General features: G+C 39.1%; 1 protein-coding gene across 3 annotated transcripts; it reads left to right on the forward strand.

Moving 5' to 3' along the window:
• The first annotated feature begins 5,330 nt into the window (after window positions 1-5,330).
• INSIG2 (insulin induced gene 2) lies at window positions 5,331-25,378 on the forward strand. 3 transcript variants are annotated; one of them, XM_020883044.2, is made up of 6 exons: window positions 5,331-5,392; window positions 12,343-12,714; window positions 19,228-19,352; window positions 22,602-22,768; window positions 22,946-23,045; window positions 24,359-25,378. In XM_020883044.2, the coding sequence occupies exons 2-6, from the start codon at window positions 12,471-12,473 to the stop codon at window positions 24,398-24,400; spliced, it is 678 nt and encodes a 225-aa protein (XP_020738703.1). In that variant the 5' UTR covers window positions 5,331-5,392; window positions 12,343-12,470; the 3' UTR covers window positions 24,401-25,378. The 3 variants fall into 3 exon arrangements, with proteins under 3 accessions (XP_020738703.1, XP_070332409.1, XP_070332410.1); XM_070476308.1 differs by lacking the exon at window positions 5,331-5,392 and adding an exon at window positions 5,435-5,517; XM_070476309.1 differs by lacking the exon at window positions 5,331-5,392 and adding an exon at window positions 5,794-5,818.
• Window positions 25,379-25,894: the final 516 nt, after the last annotated feature.

The raw sequence follows: 25,894 nt of genomic DNA on the forward strand, positions 1-25,894 counted from the left end.
TCCTTCACCATCTCCCAGAGCTTGCTCAAACTCATGTCCACTGAGTTGGTGATGTCATCCAACCATCTCGTCCTCTGCCATCCCTTTCCCCTCTTGCCTTCAGTCTTTCCCAGCATCAGGGTCTTTCCCCATGACTCGGCTCTTTGCATCAGGTGGCAAAATTACTGGAGCTTCAGCTTCAGCATCAGTCCTTCCAATGAATATTCAGGGTTAATTTCCTTTAGGATTGACTGGTTTGACCTCCCTGCTGTCCAAGAGACTCTCAAGAGTCTTCAGTCTTCTCCAACACTACAGTTTGAAAGCATCAATTCTTCGGTGCTCAACCCTTTTTATGGTCCAGCTCTCACATGTGTAAATGACTACTGGAAAAATCATAGCTTTCACTATATGGACCTTTGTTGGCAAAGTAATGTCTCTACTTTTTAATATGCTGTCTAGGTTTGGTCATAGCTTTTCTTCCAAGGAGGAAGCGTCTTTTAAGTTCATGGCTGCAGTCACTGTACACAGCGCTTTTGGAGCACAAGAAAATAAAATCTTTCACTGTTTCCCCATCTATTTGCCATGAAATGATAGGTCTGGAAGCCACTATCTTCTTTTTTTTTAATGTTGAGTTTTAAGCCAGCCTTTTCACTTTCCTCTTTCACCTTCATCAAGAGGCTCTTTAGCTCTCTTTGCTTTCTGCCATAAGGATGGTTTCATCTGCATATCTGAGGTTACTGATATTTCTCCTGGCAATCTTGATTCCAGCTGTGCTTCCTTCAGCCTGGCCTTTCACATGATGTACTCTGCATATAAGATAAATAAGTAGAGTGACAATTTACAACCTTGACGTAGTCCTTTCCCAATCTGAAACCAGTCTGTTGTTCCACGTCAATATTTATTGAAATGCTTCAATTTCAAAAATATCTTTCACATTCTGTAACTTGAAGATTACATTTTTAAACCTTTGTTCATATTTATTTTGCAAATGTTTTGGTATGAGTTAAGCCTAAGAATTTTCTAACTAGTTTTATATCTAGAACATTACAGTTTTTTTAAGTTTAAGTAATATTAAAATAATCAAAAACAAAACTAGGGTTACATACAAATTATTTATGTATGTAAACACTGCTGTAAGATATTTCTATTACATTTTGAATGCATCATATAGCATTCTTAAATATTTGGCCAGTATTTAAAATGGGTTTGCATTCCATGGCTATGCATCATCTGTTAAATTGGCCGTATGGCCAGAAAAGTTCTGCAAAGTATTAAAATCTCATCATGGATGATCACAAGTTGACTGGTTTAATATCACTGTAGATAAAAATAGCCTTATTGAACTGTTCAAATATAGCAATATCAGGTTTTGTGGATTTTTTTCCCTCTAGATGTCTGCTGTCTTTTAAAAAAATTCCATACAGAGCATACACACTATGCAAAGCATGCCTTCAACTATCACCTGGAAGTCAATGATTCCAGAATTCTATTTCTACCCATTTGTTCACTTCAATTTCAGACACACATTTCCAACACTCTCATCAAGAGTTTTACCTAAATGTCAAACTCATTGAACTCCAGATGCCAGTCCTGTGTTCTTATTCTAGATCAGTGGTGTTCACTTCCAGCCAGTCTATGAAACTCAAAACTCTGAATTCATCTTCCACTTCTTTCTTGTTTGTCCTCACCCTTACATCATCGATCAGCGAGTCCTGCAGATTCTCTTTGCACCCTAGCCATTGTCTTAGTTTAGGCTTGTACCACCTTTCAAACGATGACTGCAATATCCACCCACGTAAATTCCCTGATGCATCAGTTACCTTCAATGCCAATCTAGCTTGAAATATGAACATAACTAATCTCATTCAGAGTCCACAGATAGCTTGCTTCTGCCTACATGAGCTGGCCAAGCTTCATTTACTGAGACTTCTGCCTTAAAAGACTGTGAGTTTCTGGAAGGCAAGCCTCTGGCTTGTTCATTTTTATTTCTGTGTTTTATAAAATTCTTAGTACATAACTAGTGCTACATGTAGTTGAATGTTAAGTATTAATGAGTGGCTAAGAGCACAGGCTTTAGAATCAGACAGATCTAGGTTTAATTTCTGCCTCCTCTGCCACTTAGTTGTTAACTGACCCTGAGCAAATTAACTTTTAAGACTGCAATTCTCAATTCTGGCTTCATGTTAAGATTACACAAGGGATTTATTAGAAGGGCTCAAGCCCCTACTTCAGCCCAATTAAATCAGAATATATGGAGGGTGAGGTTCAGGGACTAGAAATTTTAATAGATCCACAGGTGATCTTATTATGCGGCCAAGGTTGAGAACACTGCTCTTGATCTTAATTTCTCATCTACTATGTAGTATCTGTTTTGAAGGGGTTTGGAGCATCTGAAAAGAAATGGAATTCAGCATAGTGCCTGGCACATAGTGGTGGTACAGTGGTAAAGAATCCACCTGCTAATGCAGGAGAAACAGGAGACGCAGTTTCGATCCCTGTGTTGGGAAGATGCCCTGGAGTAGGAAATGGCAACCCATTCCAGTATTCTTGCCTGGAAAATTCCATGGATGGAGAAGACTGGAGATCTACAGTCCATGGGGTCACAAAGAGTCAGATGTGACTGAGCACACACACACACACACACACACTGCATATAGTAAGTCACAATGTTAATACACAATTTATAACCTTCTCAATTGCTAGTCACTAGCTTCTTTGCCTTCAATTCCTGGGATTTACAGATTTTGCAGCTTTAGTACCTTCACTCTTGCTCTTCACCCTGCTCTTAGAAGATTCCTATCTTGAAGTCACACCTGAAGTCATATCTAGCCTCCCGGTTTTTCCCTTTATTTTCTATTGCATAGGGAGATGTTCATCGTCATCACTTGTCTCACTTTGAAATTATACATTAACTATTTACTGTGTGTTTCCCCAAACGTACCACAAACTTCAGGAGGCAGAAAAGGTTGCTCTCCTCCTGGGATTCAGTGCCAAGTGCCTGGGGTGTGCATGATATTCAGGTGACAGTTGTTAAAGGATGGATGAATAAATGATCCATCCTGGACTCTCAAAAAGGCAAAAATCCTTGACTTTTTGTGTCCCAGAACTATATGTCTTCCTACATCAAAACACCATCAAAACTAGTACTACTGTCACTAGTGTTCCAGTTTCTAGCTATTGACTAGGAAAACTGTAACACCTTTTTTTTTTTTCCCCCCCAGGGAGATGGTTTTAATTTGGGTAAGGCTTCCAAGTCCAGGTTCTTAGAGGCTTAGTCATCAACTCTTAGGCAATAATTAATGTTAGTCTAACAACATCTCACTTTAACAAGGTAAATAAACTTCTGTGGGTGTTTATGTTAGCTAAGTAAGAAAGGTTTTGTTTTCCAGTTTGCCTTTTGTCCTATTCACTTGGAAAGCCAAACAACACGTAAGGTTAATGGAAAAAACCTGTTTCCTTATGTTACAGAATTATCAAATCATTGATACATTTGCCTATGAAAAGGACCTTAAAAACAACCTAGACCAATCCCTCATCTTACAAACAAGAAAAAAGGCCCCAAAAAAGTGAATTTTTTGGATATGATTATGCACGTGCTGTCAGGGCACCAGTTTTCAAGAATCCTTCACCAGTGTTCTCTCAGCCACATTATACCTGTTTCAAAGTAATGCAGTTATTTCAATTTCTCAGAGTTCTTCATCAATTTATATTCTGGCATCAAGTAATTTGTGATTTTCACATTTCCATGATAATAACAAATGCTTAGTCCAAATTTATGAGTATGACATTCAGATCTCATGTCTTAAGACTTCTGTCCGAGAAAAAAAAAAAAGACATCTGTCCACGCACCAGGCTCCATCATCTATTTCAAGTTTTCCCATCTCTGAGCTCTCATCAGAATGCACAGCCCCATAATATCTGCCTCCTTATAACCCATGAAAACTGTCCCCAAACTGAATCAGAAGACAGCGGTTCTCTGTATTTCTCCTGAGGACTTTGTATTCTGCCCTATACCACAATAGGAATGACTGTATTGGATGTAAGAAACTTAGAAATTGGTGCCACATGGTTGCTTTTTAGGTCTTGTCTCTTGTTGAAATCAATAAATATTTAAACTAAAACAAAAGCCTCTCCAGGATAAAATTTTCCATAAGCAATTTCTTGAAGACAATTTTGAAGTGTTTGAAAAAGGCAAAACCCTGATGAAGAGGACTCATGGGGCTTTAAAGAGGGCCCCAGATGTAAGGACATTTTGAAGTTACTCTTTTCTGGGTGCTTTTCTCTTTTCTTTTAAAAATTGTTCATCCATTCAGTATAATTCATCCTTATCCTTTTTTTTTTTCCTACTGGTAATGTGAAAACCTACAGGAGAATTTACAACCTTTAGGAAACATTAGAGAAAATAAGAAAGGCCACAGAGAAAGTAAGAAAGGCCATGTAAATACTTGCTTAGGTGTATTTTGGTGCAAATTTAATGTCGTCTTCAAATTTTTCAGAAATAAACGTACCCATAAAAAGGTCAGAAACATAGCATCATTAATCAGTTCAAAGTAAAAAAAAAAAATACAAAGGAATTTCACCAATTAACACTCCTTTGCACAGCTCTTAAACAATAATCCCAGGCCCAAACTTCATGTAAAAAACTTTCCACAAGAACACTGTAACCTGACCACAATCATATTATGATACTACTTCTGACTAATAAAAGGCTGTAATTTCTCTACTTTGTATTTTCCTCTTAGTAGTTTGTATTGTACCTAGCAAAATCTACTTCGCTGTAAACCTCAAAAGCTCTTCCTATGAAAACTGTCCCCAAACCGCTTTACCTGGTCAAACTCGGGGAACGATTATTAATGAATGCCGCATAAAGTGCTGTGGGATGGAGAAGAGAGAATTATCAATTATGTTCTCTCCCCTCAAAAGTAATGACTTTAGAAGGGAACGAAAAAAGAGAATAAAGGTCGGTGAAATCACAAAAGATACTGTCAGCATCCCTAGCAGGAGGACCAGCCACCTGCGCTCCAGAACTCCGATTTCAGCTCGGAACAGAGAGACGCGCCAAGCGTTTGCGTGAGTAGCTGCGCGATTCTCTGGCACCGCCCACTGTGTCTGGGCAATCCTCACAACCCACGGCTGCCCGGTCAGCAAACAACAGCTGATCTGGTAGCCTCCGCCAATCGACGGTCCACGCCTACAGGTGCCACTACCCTCGTGGAGGCCGGAAGTTCTTTTGCCCCGGCTCTCCGGCCTTCCACCTGGCGCCTGTGGGAACCGGAAGTTATTCTGCCCCGATCGTCTGAGCGTCTGAGCGTCGACCGCACAGGCGCAGTGGAGCGCGGGCGGAGTTGTGGGAGGGGAGAAGGAAGCGGCGGAGGGGGGCGGGGGCCGGTCCCAGAAGATGGCGGAGGCGGGGGTGAGTTGGGGTCCCCAGGGGAAGCGCCAGTGACTTGATGTTGAGGAAAAGAGCCTGAGGAAAGGGGTGCCGTCGGGGAGAGGAATCGCTTGCATTTTTGCAACCTGGGAACCCTCCTGGCAAGTGTGAGGAGCCAGGACCACAGATGGGGCCTGAAGGGCGAGGGGCTCCGCTTACCTGGAGAAGGGTCGGCGAGATCCGGAAGGGGACGGCTGGGTCAGGGAGAGGGCCTAGGAGAGGCCGAGACTCCCTGGACAGTGGAAGAGTGCCCGGGCGGAAAGAAGGCTGGCGGACGGCGGGAAGGGCGACCCCGGAGGTTTGAAGGGGTAGAGTCGGCGAGCTGTCAAGCTTAGAGCTGTCAGGAGTTGGTAGGCTCGTAGCCAAGGAGACCAGACTCAGGTTTAGCAGGGGAAAGGATCTGGAAAGGTTGGTATTGTATTGATAGTACGCTTATAATCAGCCAAAAGGTTTGTAGATATTGGGTTGAGGAGTGGGATTTTGGCATTTTGTATTTTAATTGGAGACCTCTGGAGTACGTATGAGGTAAAGCCAAAGAGAACTCTTGCCAGGGCCCTGAAATCAGTTGGTGATAGTTTCGGAGATTTTAGGCTTGGTCACTGAAAATTGGCCATCTCGAAAAGGAAAGCAGTGTGGGTATAATGGGGGACGAAGGGGAGAGGGTGCTAAAACTTTAGTGCTAGCGACCCATGTTCAGTTAGCATTGGCAAAAAGTTGGTGAAGAATGGCGTTAGATAGTCTAGGAAAATATACCAAGGAGAGCTGACTATTCTGTAGGAATATTCTGTAGGAAATGCTTCAAGAAGGAATGCATAGTCTTGACAGCTGGGTCACTGAGACTGGCAGGGATCAGTATTGCAGTGGGACTGAGGGTTGCAGGGAAGTCAGGCTCCAGTCTTGGGTTCGGAGGAATGAAGGCAGCCTGGCAATGGCCAGCTTGTATCTGCTAATTGTGGGATTTGGCCTTGATAGGGAACAGTTGAGTGAAAATGAATGGAGGGACCCCATTAATATCCCCCCTCCTTCCCCCCCCCCCCCCCAATAGCCATGTACTCTTCCTGTTCCCTCTTTCTCTGGACAATAGGTTGGGTAGTGTTTTGTTACAGTTCTCAGTACATATCTGATATAAAGTGACCAAGCTATGAATCATGTATGTTTATTTGGGAAAAGAGGTTAATTCTTTTTAAACTGACAACTGTTGCTTCTACGAATGGCGGAAAGCAATTCAGTACTTTAAGGACAGAGCTTATTTTCATCATTATCAGAAAATTATTCTGCAACGATGGAGTAACCTTTTTGTGGACTGAGATTGTTATTTAAAAGCAGGAATGGGATGCAAATATTGCTTAATAGTTTCTGTGTTTGGGTTTTAATGTTGATAGGAAAGATGAGCTGCAGGGTCTTCAAGGCCAACATGTTTTTCTTCCTAGAAGTTCTTAGTGTCCATAGCCTATGCATCACATCTGTGTGCTTTTTTTTTAAAGGAGAATTTCATTGATTTGTGTTTTTCCTCATTGTGATGTTTATTCTATTCTGAGAATGCCTTTGTAATTACTAGAGCATAGGATAAGAAAGTGGAAGGTAGTAATTTAATTTTATTATTTAGTAACCTTTCTGACCTAAGTACCTGAAGAGACAGGGTAATAAACACACTTCTGTGACTGCTCTTCCTCTGAAGACTAATGATCTTATTTGGTTTTGGGGGTGTTGCAGTTGTTAAAATACAATTGATTCTTAATCAGTTCTTCAGCAGATTTTGTTTGTGTGTTTGTTTTCAAATGCCTATTGCCGGGATGTTTTTTCAGTGGCAAATGTAAACTTTGATTTTCATCCACAAAGTGGAGAATCAGTTACAACACCGTTTTATTTATCTGATGGTAATAATAACCCATTGATTGGCAGCCATAGACTGGGAGTAATGTTTCCCAGTTTTGATGATTTGTTATTGATCTATCCAAACTATTTGAACTATTTTCTTTTTGTTCAGTAACGTACTCTATAGAAATTGTAGGTCAGGGGCTTAAAGTAGAATTTTTCATGTTCTGTGGAAGTTTCTTCTTTGTCAATTTTTGGGGAAAAAAAGTTTTTTGTTTTTGCTTAAAAAAATGGCTTTAAAAATTATTTCTTGTGTGGCACTCAATTGTTTTCGTATGGTGTTTTTAGAAAAGGCAATTGTGGTGAAGAAGCACTCTGGACAGGGAGCCAGCAGCCAGCGTGCTTGGGGCCAGTCCAGGTACTACCTGGCAACAGTTTTATACTCACACAAGGTTACTTAACCTATGTTATTTTGTAAAATAGAAAAGGTTAAGGATTAAAAAACACCTGCCTACTTACTAGGATTATTGTTGAGGATCTATTGAGGTATTATGTTTTAAGTGGTATTTTTATACTGGAGACTTCTTGATCAGAAAAGTATTTCTTGGGTAACCTAAATTTTTCAAATATAGATGTTTAAAAATTTTTTCAGAATCGAATTTATCACTGATTAATAGTAACATTTAAAGATATAGATACACTTTAGGAAGATATTATCAGTGCATAATCAGAAAACCAAACTTTAAAATGTATTAAAAAATAATAAAACATTATTAAGGATACTTATTCCAAGAGCTTTCACTTTAAAATAACCTACTTCCCTAAAGAGTGACTATTATAAACATGCTTTTTTAGGAACTTAATTGTTGTGTAGTAGGGGGTGTTGAATGTTTTATCCCTTTGATGAGTCAGTCTGGCCATTTCTAGGAGTTCGCTATACTTGTTTGTCATAGGAAGATCCGGTATATACTTTCTTGGTCTTGTCACTTCACTTAACCACTTTGGGTCTCATTTGCTTTGCCAGGAAACTGTTAGATCACTGATCCTTAACTTCTTTTGGATCATGGATTTTTTTTTTTTTTTTTTTTTGAGAACTTGATGTAAAAATGTCCAAACTCTCTTCTCAGAAGAATGCTTATATGCACAACTTCTTTGCTTTTGTTTTGCATCAGACTTACATACCCCCTGAAATAGATGAACTCCCAATTCCCTTCCATTTCTTTAATTCTAGGATAGTGTGATTCTAAAGCATTTTAACTTTTATTTTTGTCTCCAGAAATTATATGCTATTGTATTATTATATAGTCACAAAATTAGCTTTTTGGTCTTAAAAAAGTAGCTGAAAAAAATCTTTTCAAATAAACATCAGACCAGTGTTGTGTTATTTTTAAAAAAAACTACTTTTGTGGTGAAGTAGGAAACTATAAACAAGCACTTTCAGGAAAGATTGAATAAACAGCTGTGGCAGAATAACATAAACAGTGTAGAAAGTCTCTAGCAGCCTTGAAATAGAATGAGGAAGGAGCCTGGCAATCAGTGGCTCTCGGTGGGAGCGCCTTGCTTCCCTGTGGGTGTTTGGGTGGTTGGAGATACCTAAGGCCATTTTTAGTTTTCTCCAAGTGGGGAGGGGGCATGCGCTGGCATTTGGTGGACATGAGCCAGGGTTGCTCAATGTTTTGTAATGCTGAGGGCAGTTCCAAGCAACCAGAAATTGTCCTGCCCTGTTTTGTCCTGCTCTTTGACAAAAACTAGTGAGTGATGTGAGATGGGGTGTACTACACTGGAAGCAGGTTTTAAAAATTGAAGCTATTTTGTTCTTTTAAAAATATTATTAGACATAGAATTCCCCTTTGGAAAAATTCAGACAGAAACAAGTGATTTACTAGAGCAGTTGGGTTACTGAAAATGTGTATTTACTCTTTGTGCACTAGAAGTTGGCTTAACAGCAGAAGGCAGGGGGTATTGTTGTATCTACTGAAGTTTGGGAAATGAAGAGTTGACTGTTGTTGAATATTGTATGAAGTTGGCCATATGATTTTTTTCTTTAAAACATCTTTTTACTCCTTGATTTGATACTCTTAAAGAAAATCACAAGGTGTTTGTACATTTATTCTTCTGATCTTCCTACTTGGATATTAATTGACATTAATAATGTCATTTTATCATTAATGCAGAGAGCTGACTCATTTGAAAAGACCCTGGTGCTGGGAAAGATTGAGGGCAGTCAGAGAAGGGGATGACAGAGGATGAGATGGTTGCATGGCATCACTGACACAATGGCCATGGGTTTGAGTGAACTCTGGGAGTTGGTGATGGACAGGGAGGCCTGGTGTGCTGTGGTTCATGGGGTCGCAAAGAGTCGGACACGACTGAGCGACTGAACTGAACTGAACTGCATGTCATTAGAATGTTTACAGTTGAGATTGTTTTCCCGTGTCTGTCCATCTTTTCAGTAACCAAATCCCCTTCTGTAAGAGATGTGCCAAAAAAGAAGTCTGAGGAGTTGGGCTGGAATGGGTCTCAAGGTTATTAGGATAGAGGAGGGGTTTTGGCATCAGTCAGATGTAGTATTCATTTCTAATACTGCCAGTCATGTGACCATAGGAAAGTTGCTAAGTCTCTGACTTTATATCTTCACTTGTAAAATGTGGAAGATAATACCTACCTGTAGCATTATTTTGAAGGTTAGGATTACTTTGTGCCTGGCATAGAGTAGTCCCTCCATAAATGGGTGCTTTATCATGATTCTGATGATGATGATGAATTCTGTAGCTACTGAACACTAGAGCACATGACACTTTCCCTTGAATCAACTGTAATATGTACTGTTTTCTCTAGGTGACTAAGCTATAGAGGTCAGTGATGCTGTAGACTTAAGTAGGTTTGTGAGGTTGAGGATAGAACTCCCCCCCCACCTGGGTGTTGGGCATAGAGCTTCGAGTGTGGTAGAGGCAGTTAAAAAAAAGTCTATTGTCAGTGTTTATTGCATGGAACTGATAGGCTGTGAAAGTTACTAGTACTTACAGATGTTCTTATTTTTTTTGTACTGTTTATTTCTAAAATAAACTCCCCCATCCCCCCTACAGTGTACACATGGGCTTTATTCCAAAATTCATTTGTAAGGTAGTTTGAAACTTGGACACTTAGAGGAAAGATATTTTAAATGATTAAATGTTTGGTTAGGTTCCCCTTCCAAAAGACTTGCTTAACCCAGTATAGTTTGATTCAGAAAGAGCTAACCCAATTTGATTAAACAAATGTGAATTTGTGGAGCTCCCAGTATGGGCTCCGTAGGTACCTTTCTGGGTTCGTAGGCACAATGAAACTTGATAGTGAGTGAGACGTACATACAAAGTTTGTATTTCATAAAGCAAATATACATATCAACATAATGTTGCTCTTAGAAGTGCCATATTTGTTTTAAATAAACTAAGAGGAGAGAAAATATCATTTATGTACTGAGGTGGCAATGCCCAAGATACATTGTTGGATGGGATAATAGTAAGTTATGAAAATTGTCTGTATAGTACTTTCCCATTAAAAAAAAAATTGGTATTTATAGAAGAAAACAAAACAAAACACCTAGGGGAGTTTGTAAGAGTTTGGGAGGCTGGACATGATGGTGTGAGTGAGGGTTTTGGAGCCAGACAGACTGTGTGGATTTGAATTCCATTTTGCCCCCTTACTAAGGGTGGAAGCTTGAGTGACAGCCTTTCTTTGCCTTTTACCTCGCCTATAATATGGACATAATTGCACTCACCTGTGGGGGTTGTGAGAATTAAATGAGGATAGCTCATGTGTGCCAAGTCGCTTCAGTCGTGTACGCCTCTTTGCGACCCTATGACTGCAGCCTGCCAAGCTCTTCTGTCCATGGGGATTCTCCAGGCAAGAGAGCTGGAGTGGGTTGCCATGCCCTCACTCCAGGGGATCTTCCCCACACAGGGATCGAACCTGCGTCTCTTATGTCTCCTGCACTGGCAGGTGGGTTCTTTACCACCAATGCCATGGATAGTGTCAAGTGTTATTTGCTTTAAACAGACAAGGAGACCCTGGAGACATGGGTTTAATCCCTGGGTCAGGAAGATCCCCTAGAGTAGGAAATGGCAACCCGTTCCAGTATTTCTTGCCTGGGAAATCCCATGGACAGAGGATCCTGGTGGGCTCCAGTCCATGGGGTTGCAAAAAGTCGAACATGACTGAGCATGCATGCATGCTCTTAAAACTCACTTCTGGGTACAAAGGAAAGATCATTTTGGTTTGGCAAGGGTGGGGAGTGATGGGGAGTGAATACCTAGAGTGATTGTACTTGGCAAAGTTCTAGGTTTTAGAAATCAGGTGCCCTGTTACTCGAACTGCTTAGAATCTAGCCAAAAGGTTATTCTTTGTTTTCTTAGCTTCCTTTCTTTTGCGTCCTACTCTAGCTTTCTCACAGTAGCTCTCATGCTTGCAACAAAGGTGAACTGGGTCACGGCAGGGGTGAGACACAACTCTGGCCCTGGGGACAGTGGGTCAGGTGTGATTTCTGTGCTTGCTGTATGTGTGAGTGAACGGGTGTTGGTCTGTTTTTTATAGGTCACTTTGTGCAGAAATTCACATATTTAAGCATTAAACATTTAAAGAGTCATTTTATTCCCCTATGGAAATCGTCCTCATGAGCAAGTCACATTTTACTGAGAACACTAAAACACTGACAGTCAGAATATAACGATTTTCTGTAAAGTTCTCTAAAGTGTAAAAATTTCTACGTGAATCTCCAAGCCCTTCAGTTACATGGGCTTGGAGATTTGGGTAGAAGAAACATAAACCTGGAGTTTGATCTTGTGGTTTCTCCAATAATAAAGTGTCTCTCATAGCCTGAGCTGCTTTCCTCACTGATGTGGAGCAAGCAAGGTCACTAGTTCTGGCCTAGTAAATATAAATTTAGAACTTTATTTTTTTTATTATATTATGCATATAAAAATGCTTTTTACATCTTCTTATTCCATAAATAATTTAAATAAGCATGTAAGCTTGTCATTTCATTATTTTTTCTTTAAAATGAACTAGTATTGAAATCAGGAAACCTGTATAGTCATTTATTAGGCATACATTGATTCCTTTTTTCTTCTCTCTTGCAGGATTTCTGGTAGGTCCTGTTTTAGGACGAGATGCAGTACTGTTGAAACGCCAGTCTGCTTTGGTTCATACTATTAGCTTTTTCAGCTGGGAAACCATTTCTTGGCTGACTTACTGAACTTATGAAACCATGGCAGAAGGAGAGACAGAGTCACTTGGGCCCAAAAAACCTGGTCCATATATCTCATCTGTCACTAGCCGGAGTGTGAACTTGATGATTCGAGGAGTAGTGCTGTTTTTTATTGGAGTATTTCTTGCATTAGTGTTAAATTTACTTCAGATTCAGAGAAATGTGACGCTCTTTCCACCCGATGTGATTGCAAGCATCTTCTCTTCAGCATGGTGGGTTCCGCCATGCTGTGGCACAGCATCAGGTATGTGAAGGCTGCTTCTGTAGCACAGAAAGACATTGGGGTAAATGACTGTGGCTATTGTCTGGGAAATACTTGAAAAAGTCAGCACTCCTGGGTTGTACTTTAAATACAGTATGTGGACTTGTTCTAAGTGATCAGTTTAATGAGTTTAGATGAATCATACATTCATGTAACCACCCCCACAGTTCAGCTATAGAACATTTCTGCTGCTGCTGCTAAGTCACTTCAGTCGTGTCTGACTCTGCGATCCCATAGATAGCAGCCCACCAGGCTCCACTGTCCCTGGGATTCTCTAGGCAAGAATACTGGAGTGGGTTGCCAATTCTTTCTCCATAGAACATTTCTAGTACCCTCTAAATTCTCTTGTGCCCTTTTGCATCCTGCCACCAGCCTCAGACTGAATCTGGATTATTTTCACCTGTTCCAGAATTTAGTATGAATGGAATCATAGAGTTTGTATTCTTTTGTGTCTGATTTCTATGTGACTGACCCATATGACCTTTAAAAATTCAGTCCTAAAAACAGTCTTGATTCTCTTAGGGATGAAGCTTTTAACCTCTTAATTTTGTTCTTTCTTCAACCCATCTCATTTAAATTTATTTGAAATTATTTTGATGACACTGGTTTTAAGGTTTTGATGTGTGTTATTGTTTAGTTTTTAAAGTAGATGAAAACTTGAAAAATGAAAGATAGTTGATCCTTGAACAGCACAAGTGTGAAAGGTTATGTGTGGGTTTGTTTTTTTTAAAAATAAATATGTATCACACAATCTGAGATTGGTTGAATCTGCAGGTGCAAAACTCTGTCTACAAAGGGCGAACTGTAACGTTACAGGCGCATTTTCAGTTAAACAGAGGGTTGGTGTGCTTGAGCCTCAATGTTGTTCAAGGGTTGATTATAATTTTGTACAAATTTAAAGCCTCATTTATTTTTTAGATTTTTGTATGTGTTTTTTTCCTTCATATCTTGTTTTTAGATATACTTTCAGAATAACAAATTCTTAAAGAGAAGGCAGGCAGAGTGATTAAAATCACTACTCTGCTAGCTTAGATCTCTCTCTGTGGGCGATGCATGCTGGACAAGTTGGAGTGCATCAGAATGCTGTGTTGATGCTGCGCTTCTATAGTGGGTGGCTCTTTGGCTTTTTCTGGTGAGACCAAGAGATTACTACTATTTTATGTGATAAAGTAATAGATGCCGAAGAAAGCCATAGTCATGTGGTAGAAGAGAATTCTTTCTTTTATGAATGTCTGTTTGGTATCTCACACTTAATGTGTATCTCCACGTTGCAATATAACGTAGATCTTCCTTGATTTGTGTCCTAGAGCTCGAGGGCCAAGGGTGAGGAGTTAGGTGTGAGACCTTTTTAAAATGATCTTGTGAAACTTATTGGACACTTACATAGTCCCATTGCGTGGATAGAAAGGCATTTTTGTGGTAAGGTTTCAGCATGGTTTATACATTGACGTCTCACTATTACAGTATTTACCTTAAAAGAGAACTTGTATAGGTGATGATTCTTCATTTCCCCAGGGCTGCTGTTATTCTCTAAGAGAACAGGTGACAGTTCAAATAGACAAAGAGAAGAAAGCTTGAATTATATTTTATTATTCTCTATTGTCTTCAGTATCTAGCTGTCCTCATGTATTTTCCTTTCTTTCCTTTGCATTCAGAAGAAGGAAGTTTTCCAGCAGCTTTTTCCTCCTCTCTCCTCTCCTGTGGTGGAGCTGCTGTCCCTCTAGGAGGAGCTGCTCAGGCCTTAGACGAGCATGTCTTTTCAGAGCAGACAGAAGGAGCCTCCCGGGAGGAGCCTCGCTTTACCGAGTGTCTGTTGATGTTCTGGGCTGTCTCTTCATCACAGGGATCTGTAGGGCAGCCTTGGGAATGAGATCCTTGCACTGCGCCTGTTTGGAGGGGATGAGGAAACAGGAGAGGGTACCAGTGAGCCCAGGGTTCCGGAGCTGGGAGTGGTGTTGCCCCATGACACGCTGCCTCGCCTGCTGGGGAAGGCGCGGCGGGAGCCACTTATCCTCACCCCTCTGGGCTGACGCAGTGCCTGGCCTGAAGGTTCAGCGGTGTACAGTACACTGGCCGGTGCCGCACCTCCTGGGAAAGGGCGGGAGAACTGGACTGAGGCTTCCTTGTGCCTCCCTCATGGGGAGGAGCCGGGCTCACATCTCTCCCTGCGATGTGGTCACTTTTGCCACAGACTCACATTTAGGAAGGAAAATTTCTACTGGTAATGCTATGTTTCAGTCACTCTGTCCCTACTTTCCTGCCTTTTCCCAACCCCTGGCTTGTCACAGTTACCAGCTTAACCGCATATCATTGCATGTGGAGTATTTAGACTTACACTTCTTGCTTAAGTGTTTCTTCTGAAAGCGGTACATTCCATGAGGTGCCCAGGCAAATGAAAGGAGAGATTCCAGTTGAATCCACTCTTGATGGTAATGGGTAGGTTTAGTAGTGTTTAGTAGGTGGGGACGAGTATATCAGGTTTGTGGAAGCTGCCAAAGATAGAAAATAGATTCTTACATAATTGCTGCCTCCCCCACACCCCAGCTCCAATTTTAGGGAAAGTGTTTAAAAAAGGTAAATGCTGTGAGAAAGTGTGTACAGTTTATGTGTATATATGGTATGCATATATTTTTGTGTATATATGTTGGTGTGCATTTTCAAAGTTCTCTTTGCTCTTACCATCTCAGATCAGAAAAACTGATAATTATCCTTTGATTTTTCTGTCCAATAAATATTTGTAGACCGAGCAGCTACCTTCTGGAGCATCTCTGAAATCACCACTTTGTACATGTAAACCCTGTTCTGGGAAATTCACTAGTGATGCTTTGGGAGGGGCAGCTAGTAGAGAAACCTGGTAAATTCCTTTGGATCCCATTTTCCTTTTCCTGGTTCTCTATTTTCAGTTTAATAATGGGCAGAATTTCAGGTTGGTTAACTTTTTTAACTTGCACAGAGTGTTAGAATCGGAGTTAAGAACCTCTTGAATGTGGTTGAGAGCTACAAAGGAGTATTTCTAAAGAAAAAATTGGAAAAAAGATTATGTGGCTAAAATAACTGGAGAACTTGACTCACAAATTATTAGTAACTAGACTGTGCCCATGCCTATGAAGTGAATATCTTATTTAAAAATGAAAAACAAACATCGTTTCTGTTGACCCACACAGTCGGTCACCCAGTTACTGGAGAGCCATACAGGCCCCTCCCTTTCTGTCGTGGCCCGCACCCGGTTTCCAAGTTTTCCATCTCTCCCTTGCCTCATCTTGGTCTAGGCCCTCAACTGCTCTGCTAGGAATTTTCAGTTTTGTTTTTTTTTTCTGCCTTGGATTTTGTCTCCCTCGCCACCCCCACCCCCTAGCCCCTCCTTTCCTGTCCTGTGTGAGACCCTCACTGCTGGAAGAACATTTGTCCCTCTATCGGCACTAGTGTGATGGTGTTATTTTCCCGGTGACTGTGGGAAAAGTCTCTTTGCATGGCCTGTGCGCTTTCCTGGGGGATCTAGTGGTAAAGAACCTGCCTGCCAGTGCAGGAGACATAAGAGACGTGGGGGCATGGCAGCCCACTCCAGTACTCTTGCCTGGAGACTCCCATGGACGGAGAAGCCTGGCGGGCTGCAGTTCATGAGTCGCAAAGAATCAGACTCGACTAAAGTGACTTAGCACATGGACCCCGCCGGCTTGTATCCTTCTCGGAGAATTCCTCTACTCTAAAACTCTTTCTGCCTAAAGTTACCAGTTTCTAGATGATACGAGGAATTTTCTGTTGTCTGTGCTTTTCTTCAGATGCTTGCCTTTGATTAGAAAGCCGTTTCCAGACTCCCCAGCCGCTGAACACTCTGCCTTAAGGGTCGCCTCTTCTGTGCTGCTGTCCTAGCAGGCTTACCCCCTCCTCCCCTGGCACATGGCAGGAGAGACCGGACCTTCGGGCCCTGTCGGTGCTGCGCCAACACGTTACTGATCAGATTGTTTCTGTGCTCACCTGGGGACTGAGTCACGTCGTACTCATTTACCCTTTTAAAATCCCCAGCAAATATGAAGAACCAGACACGGGTTCTGCTGCTTGTTAGATGAACACACTGTCGTCATTTTCCGTGAGAGTATGTCTCATTCCGTGGTGGTGCTTTTTCAGCTCCCTTTCCTTGAAAAATGTTTGACTTAACTTTTTCTTTTAGTGGAGTGCTGCATTAAACACATTACTGTGAAAAATAATGACTTGATGTTTTACAAGCTTCCCTTGTTTTTGGTCTTGGTAGCCTACAATTAGTTACTGGGAAATAACTGAAGTATATCCCAAGAAATGTGATTTTTGCCACAGAGAACCATCTGATTAAGCAGGACTGTGTTTGCATATGGTTTTACACAGGCATGATTTTTAGTCTCTCTTGTTAAAATAAGAAAGTGGAGGAAGAGGACGGGAAGCCCAGACGCATTTCTGCCGAGCTCTCAGCAGTGCAGCCTTCCTGTGCTGGAGATGCTGCTCTCAGGCTCTGCCAGGCCTTTATTTAAAGGAAAGAAAAAAGACATTTAATGGGAAGTGACAAGCTCCCTCGAATTCTCCCTCTCAGTGAGCATCTGAGAACCATGCAGACTCGATGGATTTGATTTTTATTGGCAGATCCCAAGGTTGGCAGCGTGGCAGTTTAAATTTCTTTTTGTGTTTTCACTTTCTCTCCTCAGTTGTCTCTCACTTGTGAGTCTGACATCACATGCATTAAAATATAGTCAAGTTTACTTATTTATGTCTTTGCCCACACATGTCAGTACTCTCTATGTGATAATTCTCTACCTATGGCATCAGCTGCCGAGGAAAATTGACTTGGAATGCCTGATCTTAGTTGGTATCCTCCAACTTTGCCTGTTGCAACAGGCAAAGGAGGGGAAGAGGGAGCAAGAGCAGGGAACAGCACATCGAGCTGCTAGTTTCCTGACCCCTGAGATCAAAAAAAGAGCGAGCATTCATTCGGATGTATTTCAACTGGTAGGCATACTTGTTGCCACTTTAACTTTGTAGAAATTTGGAAACACTGTCAGTCAGTCTCACAGGATATTAGAGCAGAACCTTTTAAATAGGAATATAATTTGAAACTTTAAAATTTACTAGTAGTTGTTGGAGCTCTGCATTGCTGAAATGTGTTGCTCATGTCTTGATGGTCTGTGAACCATTTATCCTCAGCAAAAGCCTAATCGGAAGAGCCCGTTCAGTTTTGTGCATTAGAAAATGTATATATCATTGCAACATCTCAAATCCAGATGGCATGGTGGCCATGTGGCCTGTTTTCTATGCTGTTCCATTTGATTTTTTTATATTAATTGATTTCTATTTTTCCTTGAAGATAGAATGCATTGTTTGTGAGCTAGAGCTAGCCAATACCAGCCTAGGCAAGGGCTTCTAACCCTTTGGTCACTTAAGTTTGGGTACCATAATTTCATGATTCATTGTAGGTAATACTGGACATTTTAAGCATACTTTTCAACCATTGTGACAGTTGTGTTTTTATTACCAAATGGCAGCATAAACATTCTGTTTTTAGGAAGATTATCAGACTAAAGCTGCCCAGATATTTCCTATTAAATTTAGTCTGTAGAAGTACATTTTCTTCATAACTTGTTGAAAAATGTTTTGGTTCATGAAATACTCTTTTTTTTTTTAATGAGTAACTTAGCATTTTAAATCCTCTCCCACTAAATGAGTAAAATGTTGAGGTTTGACAAGGATTTAAGTTAAAAATTGAATTACTCATAATTAATTGCACTGTTAGCTTTCAATATGTTCTTTCCAAAATGAAGAAATATTCTAAAATGATTTCTTCTGATCTTTTTAACAGTGAATTTCAGTTTTTACTGAAAACTTGTGATTCTGTATACCATATTTTCTCCATTTTTCCTCTGCAGGATGAGTCTTAGAATAGATTTCTGTTGTGAGTTGCCCTGCTTTGACAAGCTGACCTGGAGTCTCATGAGAGGGCCAGGTTGGAAGGGAGCATCAGGACAAGACACTCGATGGGGGGACAGGGTCCTCTGTATTGCAGTGTAGCCATAGCCAGCTAGTAGTACATGTGTGATGAGCTTGTACATGTTTACGCTTCAAGCTTCTGTTTAGATTTGTGTCATTTCATGGCATGTTGCATGATTATATAGCTTAAAGAGAACATTACTTAATTGCTAACTGGTTTGATGGTTTCCAAGTCTCAGAGATACTAGTAGTAGAACAGTGGTGTGACTCATCTCTAGTCCAGTCTGTTGAATTCTCAATCATACAATGAAATACTGTTTTGTCTTTTGTAATTGAGACTGCTGTTGTAATCATTTACAGTGCTGTCTTCAGTCGTGTTATCCTCACTTTTTTTTTCTTTTGGGAGGTAAGTTTATAGTATCAATGAATAATGTTAAGTAAGTTGAAAAACTTTTCTAGAGACTCTTTCAAATGCTTATGATGGTTGTTGTGACCCTTAGCTTAACCGTTGGAGATGACTTAATTTTTTGCTTTTCTCCCCCACAGCTGTGATTGGGTTATTATACCCCTGCATTGACAGGCATCTAGGAGAACCGCATAAGTTTAAAAGAGAGTGGTCCAGTGTGATGCGGTGCGTAGCCGTCTTTGTTGGTATAAATCACGCCAGCGCTATATCCTTTCTGCTGCGATGAGATGCGTCATAACAAGGCAGCTTCTGAGAAACCAAAGGTTAAGCAGACCCTTGCAACCTCACTGTTGTCGAATTGTGATACACCCACTTAGTCATAAAAAGAACACGTGCCACATTGTTGAAGCATGCCACATTGTTGAAGCATCTATGCAAGTACAGTGTGGGGTCTAGCCTTTCACTTCAATCCGTATTTTTTGATATCACTCAGAAACTGTATATTAAAAAAAATTTACCTATTTTTCTTTGAATTAGGTTACTTAATTACCTCCATCTAGTTTTGCTAGCTCTAACATTGAAACAGGTACATTTTCAAAGGGATTTCTTTTCTTTATTTAAGATTTGCCAGTAAGGACATGTGACTTCAGGTACTAGTTGTTTTTTTGTTTTGTTTTTTTTTTTAATTTGAAAAATATATATATATGTATATATACTTTCTTTTTTTTAAAGACTGTCATTTGTTGGTGTTAATTAACACCCACAAACCACATAAATGTTCTTAAAAGGGGCAGAAGTAGAAGTAACCAATTTATAGACTGTGTTCAAAAAGAACCTCTTTTTCCTAAGTTACATATTCTTAAAGTTTGATCATTTTAAGGATTCTGACATTTTAATCTACTGATTCATGAGTGTTTTCATAATGTTCTGGCTTGAAGGATAAAGTAACCTCTATTTCCCATCTCTCCTCTGCCTTCTACCCCCTCCCCAGCAAAAGATGTCCTCCCAAGAACAAAAGCTTTTGCCCTCATAAGGTTTTTATCCTGTCATCCTCTCTGCCTCCTACCTGAACCCCTGTCCCTGGCTTCCCTCTGTAAAAGAGGATCTGGGAAATGCTAGTTCAGTCTTCCCTTTTCTAGAAGATATGGCTTAGAAGGTGAAGTAAAGAGAAGACCTGTGACTCAGACTGTGAGGTTTCCTCTTGAAACTCTGTGCTGGGCTTAGTTAGCTGAAGAGAGGATGTGTCATGGGGCAAGGAGATTACAGTGTCTTTTAACAGAAAGTATCAAAGTGATTGTTTGGGAGAAGCTGGAGAAGAGGAACCAAGGAAAGAAGCTGAGTCCTAGATTCTGAAAACACATCTTATCTTTCTGTTCCCAGTTGTGTTGGTTCTTAGAGATCTGTGAAGCTCCTGGAAAATGCCTCAGTGGCTCTTATTTTTGACTTTTCCCTTTCTTGTTTTCTTAAAAGAGTTTCCTGTAATGATGTAAAGTAATTAGCCTCCAACTAATAAAAATAAATGGAAAAAAAAAAAAGAGTTTCTCAATATGTTTAGTTTTGTGAAATCTTTAATTAGGATTTTATAACAAACAAATCTAGTGGTTAGGGCTTTAGAAAGACAGACTCATAGAATATTATATCTAGAGGAAAACTTAGAAATCTTCTAGTTCCATGTTTTCTTTATTAAGAGAAGTGAAAGCTCTAGAGATTCGGTACTTGGCTAAGTAATTCATACTGCAAGACTGTGCCAGAGCCTAGGCCAGACCCTGGAGATCCTGGTGAGTCTCGGAACTTTCCTTTTCTGACCCAGGAGCCCTACAAGTGTGTAAATTCATCTCTGTCTGCTGGATTAGACCTTTCTAGCCTAGACAGTTCAGTTCTTTTTAAGTTGAGAAATTTAAATAACCTTTTCTGGAATTTAAAAGATTTATATGTCTATTTTAAATTCTTTGCTTTGGTGGTTCTTTTCTTTCTCGCTAAATGAAATCCTTAAATATAGCCATCTCACCTGTTCTGTTCATCCTTTAAGCAAAATCCAAAATGTTTACAGATTTTAAAACACAGACTTAATATTAGGTTGTTTAGACTTTAGAAAGTCACATTATAATATTTTAAAGATTGATGTTTTTACCTGTTCCCTGGAAGTCTCCTTATTTTGCTTTGACTCTTACAACAAAGTTAATTTAGTTAACAAAGATAGAACCCAGTTAATGTTGAACTCCGTTCATTACAAGAGTGTTTATTACATAGAGAAATCAGCGAACTCAAGCATTTTTTTGGAGTTGGAGGTTTAAAAGCCTCTAAAGAATAAAAGCTTTTTCAGAAAGCATACCCATGGACTATAGGTTTCTTTATAAATCAAGCCTAAACAAGGAATGATTTTGAGTGGTCTGTGACTGCTGAGACATAAGCAGGCTGGGTGTTCAGGGTGCCCACTGGTTGAGTAGGAGAGAGGGGATGGTTATACAGCACAGTGCTAAAGGAAGTGGAAAATAGTTTTATATGCATTTTTGGAGCTTGTTCTCTCTTCTCTGTAGTTGCGGCATGGCCAGTTAGTTTGGCAAGATATGTAGTCTCCTCTGGGGAAGTGAATATAGAGCCAAGATGTGGCCTTTGGGACATAGATAATGCCCTTTTAATGATACTTGAAATTAATTCCTTTAGTGTAATCCTCTAGCAAAGAAATTAGAAAATTGAATTTATAAAGCTTCATTTTGCCCAGAGATTTTGGAGTAGAAAAGGGCTGTATCTTTGTGAATAGATGCTTAAGTAGGTGATGGAAATAAAATATCATTTGAGCAAACTGTCCTATACCAGAAAGTCTCAGGAACCAAAATAGCTTGGCAGGTTGGAAGATAATGTTCACTTCAAGGCTTTCTCCTCAACAAATTAAAACTAGAACAGTTGACATAATAGAAAGGGATAGTGTGTCCTTGGTACTCTTGTTTCTGAACTGCATTATTATAAAATGTGTCTGTCAGTAAATCATATAGAGACTGTGGTACCCTGTTAAATAGCTGTCAACTCTTCTATTTTCAAGTTCCTGTATGATTCTCAAACAATTCTAAACCTGTTTGAGAAGTAATAGTGGTTTCCATTTTAGCAAAAGTGTGTGCCTTTAGCAATACTTTTATTTTGAAGCTTCCAATTACATATTTTGTGAAGAAAGCATTTCTTAAATAATGGGTCTGATTTAATAATTGGAAATGTATATAGTGTGCCATTTTTTGGAGAGATTGCATGTCACATCAGTAAGATCTATTAGTGAAGTATCATGCCATCATAGTTTTAATCCTGTCTAGTCTTGTACATTGTGTTAAAAATTGAATGCACTCCAGTCTTATCATTAACATCTCTTATTTTAGAAAAATGAACAGATGATATTATTTAGTTACAAATTTTTTTGTAACGAATTTAATTAAATACTTTGTTTTTTAAAATTTATTTGTTTGTTTATTTTACTTTACAATATTTGGTTACAAATTTTAAGATGACTCTTTAACAGTGACCTCAGAAAGTGGATTTTGATAACAACATACAGTTGTCTCTCACACTGGCTGCACTATCCATTGGATTGTGGTGGACTTTTGATAGATCTAGAAGTGGTTTTGGCCTTGGAGTAGGAATTGCTTTCTTGGCAACTCTGGTCACTCAGCTGCTAGTCTATAATGGTGTTTATCAGTAAGTATTCTTTTTGGTACTTGTTTCCTAAAATAATGATAAGTGAATTCAGAATTGAGATTTTAAAATTGCATTAGCCACTTTAATTTTCAGTGTAACTTACTTCTATTGTAATTATCTTAATAGTGTCATTGTGCTTACTTCCTTTGTGAGTTAAAAATGTTTCTGTTATTCTAGATATACATCTCCAGATTTTCTCTATGTTCGTTCTTGGTTACCATGTATATTTTTTGCTGGAGGCATAACAATGGGAAACATTGGTCGACAACTGGCAATGGTAAGCTCATGCTTATTTAGTCACCTTTTTGTTTTTGAGATGTAAGATAAATTTTCTCCAAAGGGCAGTGGAATAAATCACTTGGAAGGATTTAATCGCAAGTGTATTAAAAAATAGAAAGAACCTCTGGATAGAAAATCTAAAATATGTTACTGATAGGTGATATGATTTATCCTCCAATTTTTATTATTTTACTCCTCTATACATTTCTACTCCATGAAAAAGGGACAGTTTTAAAAGTGAGAAGAGGCACTATTTATAATAATGTTGCTATAGTAGATATAAATTAGGACTATTTCAGCAAATCAAGATGTTTGATCACTTTAGTTAAGAAGGAAAAGGACATTGTTGATAAGCCCAGCTATAGATGTCAAGTAAAGGAGTAGCATTCAGATGCCACAGCACTTCCATGAATAAGTGCTGTCACTTTTACCATTTTAGCCAGCTGAGAGAATTGAGTGGTTTACAATGCTAGATTTGGTAACCTAATCTCTAAGTTATCCTAAATCCATTGGTTTACTTTATTTTGAATTATGAGTATACATTTTTATAGCTCTATTTCTAAAATATTGTTTTGATTTGAAGCTTTTGCTGACATAGTAGATTTTTTCTTTTCAAATTTAAAGTTATTTGAAAAAATATCCAAATTTACGATATTAGTCCTGTCCTTAAGTGTGTGATGTTTCCTTTGCTTGTATGCCTTAGTGAGTGCACACAGAAGTATATTTTTCCTTCTTTTATATTGTAGGATTGATCTAAGTTATGTACTATTGTCATTTGCTTGTAATGCAGAAATCTCATTTTTTCCTGCTTTTGGCTATGCCTCTAGAATGTGAGAAGGCGATGGCACCCCACTCCAGTACTCTTGCCTGGAGAATCCCATGGATGGAGGAGCCTGGTAGGCTGCAGTCCATGGGGTCGCTAAGAGTCGGACACGACTGAGTGACTTCACTTTCACTTGTCACTTTCCTGCATTGGAGAAGGAAATGGCAACCCACTCCAGTGTTCTTGCCTGGAGAATCCCAGGGACAGGGGAGCCTGGTGGGCTGCCGTCTATGGGGTCGCACAGAGTCAGACACGACTGAAGTGACTTAGCAGTAGCAGCAGCAGCTAGAATGTGAATTTTCTTTTTTCCTATCATAATGGTTATTTAATAGTTGTGCAACTAATAGTTGTGCAACTCTCAGATTCTTCGAGGAATACAGTGGGCATATGCTAATGAACTATTACATTTAGACCTTTTTAGTTTATATGGAAATTGCTATTCAGAATTAACTTACTCTGTTAACCTTTTAACCTTTTAATTTTTACAGTATGAATGTAAAGTTATTGCAGAAAAATCTCATCAAGAATGAAGAAGGCAGAAATATATCTTTTGTACAGAAAAGCAAGATGAAAAAGGCATGCAAATGATAGATAGACCAACAAAACTTCGGACTATAAAATTGCCAGGATGCAGTTTTTCCCTTGATTGGTGTGTATATATACACATAGACACACACATATACATATATATACACACATACATATGTTACTGCAATCTGTGATTGCTTCATCTGTAAATCAAGTACAAGCCTTTATGTATTTGACTTAAATAACTGTAAAATATATGTATGCTACATTAAAAAACATGTTGATTAATAGATGACATTTTTAAATTAATTTTTTAGGTATACCATATATCGTATCACAGTGTTGATGTGCCAAAATAATTCTGTTACCGTCATGCAGACTATAAGAGTGCTTTGAACAATTTATAAAGTTGATGAAATAAAATATGAGGAAAGCCAAAAAAAAAAAAAAGCAAATGGAAAGCTGGTATATTCTCTTTCACTTACTGTTGTGCCTTTTTATTTTCTAATTACAGCAGTGTGAGTTATGGGTGCCTAATTTGTGGTTAGTTTCTATTTTAATATCATCTCAAAGAGCTTTGGGTGTTTAAATATATAATGAAAAAGAACTTCCTTGGAATATTTGCAAACCTGAACTACTGGAGAGAGTTTAAAGTAATTTTTTGTTTTGACGATTTTACTGGAGGTAAAAAGTGACAAGTGGGAGAATTTATCAGCATTAAACTGTTTTGAGTCTAAATCTAGAAATTAAAAGTAGGGACCATTGAAAAATTTAACTGGAATAAATATGCTTTAGAAATACAAAATGACCTTCTGCAGTGCCACAGTGTTAAGTGATATTAACTGTCAGTTACAATGTAGTATTCCACTACTTTTGTACATTGAATGTATAAGAAATCCCAAACAGGTCCAAATGAAATTTCTAATTCTCTTGGGTTCTATAATCTATTGGATTCTATAAAGTAAACCATTTGAACTGGGCTGCATCATATGATTTATTGTCAGCGGATTGCCATCTGGGAAGTGGATGGGCACATAATGTCCTATGTATTCATGTACTCATTAGTGAATACTTCAGGAATGTATTATTTAAGACTGAATTGGGATGGCATACTGTGCACGTTAAAGATCCCGATAATAGTTTCATGCATATCTTTCCAACAGCTGGAGCCTTTGAAGTATGATTTAAACATACTCTTAACTTTTTTCCCCAAGTTTTTTTTTTTTTTAAATAGATGACATTTCTGATACACAAGGGCAAAATCTTCTGTTTACTCTGGAAGTGTGTGTGGTTTTTTTTGTATGTATCTGTATGTGTTGGATATGTGTTGGATTGAATGAGGGAGAGAATGTGTATGTGTGTGCGCATGTGCTCCTGCTCTTGTAATGTCAACTAGATGTTTTTTCATTTTTGATTTTAAAACCATCGCTATCAGACTGAGATCTTATATGCCAAACTTTAATCTGCTCTTATGTTTTAAGGCTGAAAGTATGAAA

The sequence above is a fragment of the Odocoileus virginianus genome, chromosome 13 (assembly GCF_023699985.2).
Source record: "Odocoileus virginianus isolate 20LAN1187 ecotype Illinois chromosome 13, Ovbor_1.2, whole genome shotgun sequence".
Classification (NCBI taxonomy): Eukaryota; Metazoa; Chordata; class Mammalia; order Artiodactyla; family Cervidae; genus Odocoileus; species Odocoileus virginianus.